This window comes from Miniopterus schreibersii, assembly GCF_964146895.1.
Source record: "Miniopterus schreibersii genome assembly, chromosome: 8".
Lineage (NCBI taxonomy): Eukaryota > Metazoa > Chordata > Mammalia > Chiroptera > Miniopteridae > Miniopterus > Miniopterus schreibersii.
The window spans coordinates 14,897,518-14,906,849 of NC_138109.1; the positions used below are offsets into that span (position 1 = coordinate 14,897,518).

At 50.8% G+C, this 9,332-nt stretch overlaps 1 protein-coding gene across 1 annotated transcript in view; it reads right to left on the reverse strand.

Moving 5' to 3' along the window:
- The window catches only part of SLC9A1 (solute carrier family 9 member A1), a 44,023-nt gene extending 36,228 nt beyond the window's left edge, over positions 1-7,795 (reverse strand). Inside the window, exon 1 of the mRNA XM_081145801.1 lies at positions 6,597-7,795. Coding sequence (XP_081001927.1) covers positions 6,597-6,948 — 352 coding nt within the window. The 5' untranslated portion in view covers positions 6,949-7,795. The remainder of the gene's footprint in view (positions 1-6,596) is intronic.
- Positions 7,796-9,332: the final 1,537 nt, after the last annotated feature.

Genomic DNA, 9,332 nt, shown 5'->3' on the forward strand with positions numbered 1-9,332 from the left:
GTTGATGTTTATCGGCATCTAAAGAGATGGTTTGGCCCAGTGCGGTGTGTGCAGACAACCTTGGGGAGACATGTCTGACTCAGAGGTTTGCAGGGGGAGTGAGTGCTGCAAAATGAGGCCCACACAGGCGATGGATGACTCAGGAATAACCCAGGTCCTGGGTTTGCTGAGTGAGCCTTCTCCCCACCACGGAACGAAGGGGGTGGGGTGGAGGTGGGGGTGGGAGGGTGATGGGAAGAGGGAGGGAAGGAGGAAGGCATGCCAGCTATGTATAGGCTGGCATTCCCAAAGGGAGCCTGGGCCCCTCAGCTTCAATTCCCAGCCGCTCCTGTGTTTCTGAATACCAGCCACCTCTGAGAGGGGCTATTTGCTTCACAGTGGGACTTGGAAAGGGTCACAGTTTTCCCCCAAACCCAAGAAATGATCCACACAGAGCAGCCAAGACTTGAAATACTAAAACCTTTCAGCCTTTCCTGTTCAAAATGATTTGGGGGAAAATAAAACTTCTGAACTGAAAGGGAGTCAGGGCATTATGATAAAAAGAACATGGGCTCCCAAGTCAGACAGATCTCAGCTTAAACCCAATGTTTTCTAGCTGTGCAAGTCCCAGATACAGCCTCTGAAGCAGAAGTTTAATAAGCGGCAGCTAATATAATGAACAAATATTTAACACAAATATTACACATTAGGAAACAGGTGCTCAGAGAGGTTGTGCCTTCCCTAAGGTCACGGAGCTAGGCAGCAAAGAGCTAATGCCAGATCTCAGGTCTCTTGACCTCCCCTCTCCCTCCCATCCAGCATGTTTTTTGTTTTAATTCACATCTCTGCCTCTCCTGTCTCCTCCCAGAGGACCTACAACACTTGAAGGGAAAGGAAAAGCCCTCCATTTCAAAGGTTTGCTGCTCCAGAGTGAGCTCTGAGAATGACAGGTCCCAAGGCTGAGTCCAGTCCTCATGCTCCTCCTTCAGGAAAATATAGGTCTGTTCAAGGGGTTGATAAGAACTTGGGCCTGTGCTGACCTGAACCCTAGATCACCCCTCTCCTTCAGCCCTTCCCTCCTGCAGGGCTAGGTTCCTCCTGACAGCCATTCAGGTTACCAATGTGAATGTGTCCACTCGCTCTTCTCAGAGCCCTTTTGGATCTCTGGTTCCCCTTGATCACCTCAATGACCCGACTGTCAGGCAGGCAGGAAAGATGGGGCCTTGGGTTAGAAGTCCACGGATGTCCGTTGCCATGTACTGCTAAGTGACCTCAGGCAGGTCACAACCTGAGACTCAGTTTCCTTAGACGTATAATGGGTACATCAATATCACCTGCTACTCTAACCCACAGGACCACTGAGACCATCAGAATTAAATATTGTATATGCAAATTACAGTTATCATGAGAATTACTACTAAACTCCACCTGCCTTTTATTTATTTTTATTTTTTTAAGCGATGCAGCCAACTTTACTTATTTATTTATTGATCCTCACCCAAGGATATTTTTTTCCATTGCTTTTCAGAGAGAGTAGAAGGGGGAGAGAAGGGAGGAGGGGGAAAGGGAAGGAGGGGATGAGGGGAGAGGGAGAAACATAGATGTGAGAGAGACACGATTGGTTGCCTCCTGCACGTGACCTGACTGGGGCCAGGGATAGAGCCTGCAACTGAGGAACTTGCCCTTGGTCAGAATCTAACAGAAGACCCTTCAGTCCAAGGACCAACACTCTAATCACTGAGCCAAACTGGCCAGGGATCCACATGCCTTTTAGGGATAAAGAAAGTTGTGTCACCTGATCCCAACACAGAGGCTGTCTCCCAGGGGATCCTGCTGGGCTCTGAGGATAACCAAAAGCAACCCAGCACCCTTTCTGCCCAGAGGAGGAGATCACAGTTAGATGGTTAGCCACCCCCTACTGGTTAAAGGAAACCACCCTTTAACTGGCACCCCTCCTGCCCAAGCAGGGAAGAAGCAAGGCCTGATCAGACTACCGAGGGGGCACCAGCAAAGAGATGGCAGGCAGGGTCACTACCAGAGGACAAGGGATAGGCTCAGCTTGACTGCGAGATTCAGGTGCACCCATGCAGACTCATGGGGACAGAGAATGAGACCAAAGCCAGCATAAAGCCCTTACAGTTTTCCAGGGCAGGGAGAAGGCTCCCACCATTGACATCTGCCCAGTCCCTAGAGGGAGTCCTGTAACTCCCCAGTGCAGGTGCACTGAACTGGGCACCTACTCAGTGCAGGGCCGTGTGCATCTGCAAAGGGGAATATGAGGGGCAGGAGATGTAGCTGCACCCCTTGAAGAGGCTATGCCAAAATAAACAGCAATTCAGCACCACAGCAGATAACCTCTTTAAGCTGTTCTCTCATCTGTCAAACAGAGACAACCTTCATCTCATATAATTTTAGTAGGGATTAAATGAGATCACTTTTATAAAGTGCCTGAGTCTACTCTGTAGATGCTCAATAAATGGTAATTATTACTAAAAACACACACAACAGAAGAGATATCACAGGGCAGGCTAGGCCTAATGCCAAAGTTGTGGATAAACAATAATGGAAGACGGGTTTGGGGGAGAAGTGAAAGCAACTGCTGTGGGCTAGAGTAGGCTGGGAAGACCGCCCAAAGGGGACGGGATCTGAACAGGCCCTGAAAGCTGCCATAGCGAGCTGGCCACTGTGCTGGGCATTCCCACACCCAGTCTCTACATGACTACTAGAAAGCAGAGATGGCATGTCACCTTACTGATGAGGCAAGTCAGGTTCAGAGGAACAAGGTGCCTGGCCCAGGCTTCCTAAGCATGTCTTTCCTTTCCACCAGAGCTGGACGGGTGGGGCAGGGCGTGCCTCACAGGTGCTCAGCTAAATGAAGTCCAAGCAATATGACCAACCCAGGCCCCCTAAGTGCCCTGGCACTTCTGGAGACACATGTCCTACCTAAAGGCTTCCTCCTAGTCCTCAGCTGACCTCCCCTCCTACTGTCCTGCAGTCACTCAGCTGTTTTCCCAAAGCCCAAAAGGTCACTTCTTCTTTTTAAAGGTCCCATCTGGGCTTCTTGTGACAGTTTCAAGGTGACCTTTAAGTTGTTCCTCTCTTCTTTTGACAAGTGGGAGAGTAGAAATCTAGTCTTATTTTTACAGGAAACAAGTTGCTGGCTCTGATATCCAGGCATGTACAGTGGACAATAATGATACCCATTCTCCCCTACTCACAGACTTGACCTAGAAGCAAATGTCAGGATATACCTTGCAAAGACCAAAACAAGCTATACAATGTAAAGGGACAAAGGAATGCCTTTTTGCCTCTGGTCAGGAGACAAGATGAAAACCTGCTTTATGGGCTCCTAGGCCTCTGCCAGGAGTTCCGGGTCAGGGATATGGGCAAACAAATGCAGTGGATGCCAGTAGTGAGCTGGGTTACAGGGAGGCTCACCCTTGGCACAAGTACTGGACTGGGAGCCAGGTGAACTGGGGACAAAGCAGAATTCATGCAGGGTCCAAATCACAATGTGTGGTGGGGGTGGGGAATGGACCTAACCTAAGGCTTGGGGTGACTCTCCCAGTTCTCCCAGTTTTCTAAACCCCCTCATGCCACTAGCCCCTCCTCACCAAGGAAAAGGCAAGAATGCCTGTCAGAGACAGAAGAAAGTCCCAGAGAAAGGAAGTGACTTGCCTACTCACCCACTGAATCAGTTAGAGGAGAAACCCAAAGCATCTACTCTAAAACTTCAGCTCTGACTGTCTACCTAAAGCTCTGCTCAGTGATATTAGGATAGGAATGAGAACTGCACACAGCACTTTCCAGGCTTAAAGGAGGGGTACCTTGCAAGGGAAGCAGCTGCCACATAGGCGACAGAATGGGGGCTCCAACATCGCTCCTACTCACACTGGGGCACTGAGAGAACAGGCAAGACCCCAAAATGAACTCCTAGGTTCTTGGGTATCTGATAGTGCAGAGAGAGCATGGCCTCAGCCCCCAACCCTATCCCCTAAGTCAGTTAGTGCCATCTCCCCTCCCACCAAAACCAGCTCCTTAGGCAACTGAAGTGAAAGGGAAACAAAGTCAGTAGAACATACCCCAAACCCTGAAACCTTAAGGAACGACACCCTGTGGCAGTTTATGGTTGAGAGATTTGTAATCCTCCCACCTCAGAGGAAGACTGTCGGAGTCTGAGGTGGGGATGCATTTGCTTTAGGTGGTTAAAATACCAACAGGAGCAGTTGCCCCTCACTGAGTGCTTCCTGTGAGTACAAAGACAACTTTCTATGCATTAATTTGTCATCAGCACATCAGCAGCACTATGGCTAATACTACTATTTCCCCATTTTTGAGGAAACTGAGGCACAGAAAGGAGAAGGGGGATAAAGTGGTAGAGCCCTCATCTAACCTCAATTCTACACTGCAAAAGTAAAGGGAAAAAAGGGCTTTCACTTTTGCCAACTGAACAGGGACCCTTGAGATCTTTCTGTCATCTTTCTATTTTCTTCCCCAGGAAGGCCAGATGCTAGGACTCCTCTGTCTTCATTTCAGAAAAATGTCCTACTAAGCCAGAAACAGAATTTTGGAACAGCGAAGGCCTTCAAAGATCATATCCAACCTCCTCATTTTACAATGGGAAAACTGAGGCCCCAAGGCTGAGTGACTTGCCACTCATTGAAATGGCAGACCTAGAAGGGGCCACAAAGACCAACTGACAAGAGATGTGTGACTGGCCCAAGGTCACAGAGAAAGGTGGGCTGAGAAGCCAAGTTTCCTAACTTCTAGACTAATACCCTTGCTGTGGCACCATCTCTGTTCTCCTGCTGCCCAGGGTCCCTGGCACAGGTGCTGGTGGGGAAAAAGCAGGCCAAATCTGACCCCATTAGAACTAGAGATATCAGGTCTGCAGGGATATCTCCTGCAGGCCAGAGTAAAATCTTTGTGGTCATGCTGTCATCCCACCAGAAGTCACTGAGACCTGCAATGTGTGTACCAGCCTGCAATGCCCTAACACAATGCCAGGTATGGTTGGGAGGTGAGGGGGTTGGAGAGAGGAGGGCAATTTAAAGACAGTGCTTGTGAGGTCTTTTCCTGGTCTCACACAAGCAAATGACACATCATAGTCACTTCAGTTTCTTACAACAAATGACTCGATTGATAGGGTCAAATTTAGATTCTTGCCAGTTTCACAGGGGGGCAAGACGTGCAAAAAAAAGGACCCCGCTTGTTCAAGGTCATGTTATTTGTCAGAATCAGTACACATGGCTCTCCTTGTCCAGTCCTTGATTTTTTCCAGGAAACTGGCTGCCATCAGAGTATAGGTGCCAACGGCCCAGGTCCATGTATAGGCCAGGCCCTGCTACTGTCACAGCACCCAAGCCCCGTACCAGGAAGCAAGCTCCTGGATGTGTCAAAACAGAGTGCCTTCCTGCATGTCCCGTAGCCTGCCTCTCACCAGCCCGGCATTGCCACTCAGCTCCTGTATGTCCTTGGGAAAGCTGCAAGCCTTCCTGCCAAGAGTCACAAACTCCCCAAACCCAAACCATCAGAGTACCAGGCCCTCATGCCTTCTACAGCTAGCTGGGGCTAAAAAGGCAAAGGCAGCTTTTAAAGAGCAACACCCTCCCCCCACCCCCTGCCGGGACTTCTGGGCTATGCAGGCTCCGGTGAGCTCCATCCATCACCCAGCAGAACAAAGTGCTCAGGCCTAGCAGGGAGACCAACCCCTGGAAGGGAACAATTTTCCCATTTCCTTCTCCCAAAAACATTTCAGTCTCCTCAGACCAAAACATCCTGAGCCCCTCTACCTGTCCCTCTCCCACTTGGTTGAGCGGTAGGCCAATGTGACTGGCCAGCAGACACCACCTTGAGACACAGCCAGGTGCCAACCTGGAAGTGAGCTGGGGCCAGAACAAGCTTCAACCGCTTCCACTCCCCCTCCACCACCAAAACAAACGACAGAAATTCCAGGGCCCCCTGTCCCATAAACTGTTTAACGAATAGCATTCCTGGGCCGGAAATTGACTCAGGGGCTCCTGACCAGCCAGGGCAGGCAAAGCTGACCGATAATATTCCGGGGATAAAGGAAAGTGAAAATATTGGGATCCCTCATGTTCTACCACACTTCTAGATCTCCAACACACAGACCCCACCCCGTCCTACTATAATCAAACTCCTTAGACAGGCAAAGTCGAAATAGACTCCATCCTGGAAAACCCTCCCATGAAGTGTGTAACTGCACTGGTTGCTGTTGACAGAGCAGACTGCCACTTCCCGGAGGACACCTCTCTGCCTTACAGCTGGGTGCCTGGCTCCCCTCAGGGTCTGGCCCAGCCAGAGACTTGCCAGGCCTGATAGCCTTGCTGAAAGTACCTAGTATCAGAAGCATCCTACGCTCTAATTCTCTCCTTTCCCATGCACGATGCTGGTTCTAATCTTGGGACGCCTCAGCCCACAGAGGCCACAGAGCTCAAGCTTGAAGAGGACCATGCTCAAGCTCAAGCAAGTCAGGATGGAGGCTGCCTACATTACAGGAGAAGTCCAGACCTTTATTCCTGCCTCAAGGGGTAAGGATGGGGCAAGAAGCTCACCAGTATGGTGGCAGCGGACACATCAGAGCAAACTAGACTTACCTATCTTCATGAGGCAGGCCAGCAGGATCCAGAGAGAGATCTCGAAGGGTGTGCGCACGTGTTTGTAGTCGATGCCCAGGACTGGAAAGGGCTTTCGAGTCTTCGTGCCATGTTCAGTGACTGAATGGTTAACAGGGCGGCTCTCAGGGGCAAGCTCTGGTGGGGCGGTGGTGACATCCCCAATTGAGCGTTCCCGTGGCGGCTCTGAGCCTCTGATGGTGCTGGCAGTAGGGCTGAGCTGCAGGCCATGGCTCCTGAGAACAGGCAGTAGCCCCACCAAGGCTACTACCACGAGCAACGAAGGGGAGACTCGAGGAGGAGAGGGACCGCACGTGCCAGACCACAGAAGCATCCTACCGCCCCCTCGGCCCAGTAGGCCTTGACCCTTAGCAAAGTGAGAGTAAGACCTGGGACATAGGTGGCAAGGGGTCAGCGGGTCAGAAGAGAGACTGGGGTAGTCTCTAGAAAAAGTTCATGTTTTAGAGAGGTCTTTTTCATGGAAGCAGTCCTCTGGGGGTGGAGGGAGGCTGGGTTCTCGATCTAGAACTCCAAACTGGGGAAGGGGGACAACGACCCAGGAAGGACCACAGGAGACCAAAAGGTCTGGAACTCCAGGCCAGGGAAAAGGAGAGTGAGGGACAGACAGCACCTTAGGACAGAGGAAGGAACAAGATAGGCTGCGCCCCAGGCAAGGAAAAGGAAGAGGAAAGGCTAGGACCCTCGGCTGAGGAAAGTGACTGAGCAGCGGGGACTCGGTTACGGGAAGGAGCAGGGAGCCTGAGCTAAAGGAAGGGGACAGAAGCGGGTGGGACGCAGTCCAGGAAAAGAAGCGAGAGGGCTGGGAGCCCAGGCTGCGAGGAAGAAGTGAAGCCAGAAAGCGGCCGGGAGCTTCCCCACCCAGAGGAGCGCCGGGGTGCAGGCGCGCCGGGCTGAGATTCCGGGGCAATGCGGGGGGGCAGGAAGGCGGAGGCAGGCGGCCTGGCGGGAGAGCGCGTCGGCGCGGGCTGGGGGCGGCTCACGGTGGGCCACCGGCAACGCGCCCGTCCTCGCGGCCCCGGCGCGGCGCTGCGCGGCGCTCCGCCCCGGCCCAGCTTCGGCTTCTCCGCCTCTAGCTCCAGCTCTAGCTCCCTCGCCGGGTCCAGCCCGAGCGGCGATGGGCTGATGCCTGGCTGAGCCGGTCGCTGCCATTTATAGGCACCAACGAGCGGCCGGCGTAAGCGGGCTAGAGGGACCTGTCAGCGTCGGCGCAGCGCAGCGACCCCTTGTCGCCGACGGAAGGAAGTACTCCGTAGGAAGAGAGAGTCAGAGGTGGCACACACGAAAAAGTCGCGAATCTGCAGAGATTCTATCTAACAGGAGTAAAATGCTTTACTATTTACAAAGCGCTTTCACATCCCCACCCGCAGTCTCATAAGGCTTCCCATTAGTCTTGTGAAAGATATATTATTATATATTTAGTTACCATGTGACCTTGAGCAAGTTACTTAACCTCCCAGTTCCACACTTTTCCACCTGCAAAGTGGAAATGGTAGTAATACCTATCAGAAGGATAGTGGGATGATTAAATGAGATAATCTGTGTAAAGTGTTTAGAATAGAGCCCGGCACATAGAACTATTATTATAGTTTCAGTTTTGCACATGAGGAAATGGGTGAAGAGAGTTCCTTAACTAGTACGTAAATAGTTATATTAGTTTGCTAGGGCTGCTGTAACAAAGTACCACCAACTAGGTGTCTTAAAAATAACAACCAGAAATGTATTGTCTCATATTCTGGAGTCTAGAGGTCTGAAACCAGGTGTTGGCAGATTTGGTTCCTGGCTATGAGGGAGAATGCTTTTCTCCTAGCTTCTGGTGGCTTGCTGACAGTCTTTGGTGTTCCTTGACTGTGGCAGCGTAACTCCTGTCTTCACATGTGCCACTGTCTCTGAGTCCAAATTTCCCCTTTTTATAAGTTCACCAGCCAGACTGGATTAGGGGCCCACCCTAATGAACTCATTTTAACTTGATCATCTGCAATAACAATATTTCCAAATAAGGCCACATTCATGGGTAATGGGGATTTGAACTTCAACATCTTTTGGGAAGACAGAATTCAACCCACAGCAGTAGTGGAACTGAGATTTGAATGTATAGTGTTGGTTGGAATTGGTAAGATTCATGGCTGTACACTGGAATCACTGGAAAAGGTTTTAAAAACTACCATTGCCACCCCGCCAGGCGTGGCTCGGCAGATGAGCATCATCGTAGGATCCAGGAGATCACGGTTTGATTCCAGGTCAGGGCACATGCCCGGGTTGCGGGCTCGATCAATGACTCTCTCATCATTGATGTTTCTATCTCTCTCTCTCCGTCTCCCTTCCTCTCTCTGAATCAATAAAGATATACTTAAAAACAAAACAAAACAAAAACTGCCATTGCCTGGGACCCACCTGCAGAGATTTGAACTCAGTTGCTCCAGGGACGTGCCCAAATATGATGGGTATTTTTTCAAAAGCTCCTCCAGGTGATTCTAATGTACAATTAGTGTTGAGAACTATTGAAATTACTGAATTGCCATCCCTATTTTACAGAAGAGTTAATCAAGGCCAAGAAAGTCAAGGTGACTAGCTCCAAAGGGGTTCAGTCCAGTTTAGCAAATATTTACTGGGCTTCTTGACACAGCTTTGTGTTGGGCTCTGGCAACACAGAGATAAGACATGGGGAGGAGGGAAGTGGAAGTGATTGGGAGGGGGCAC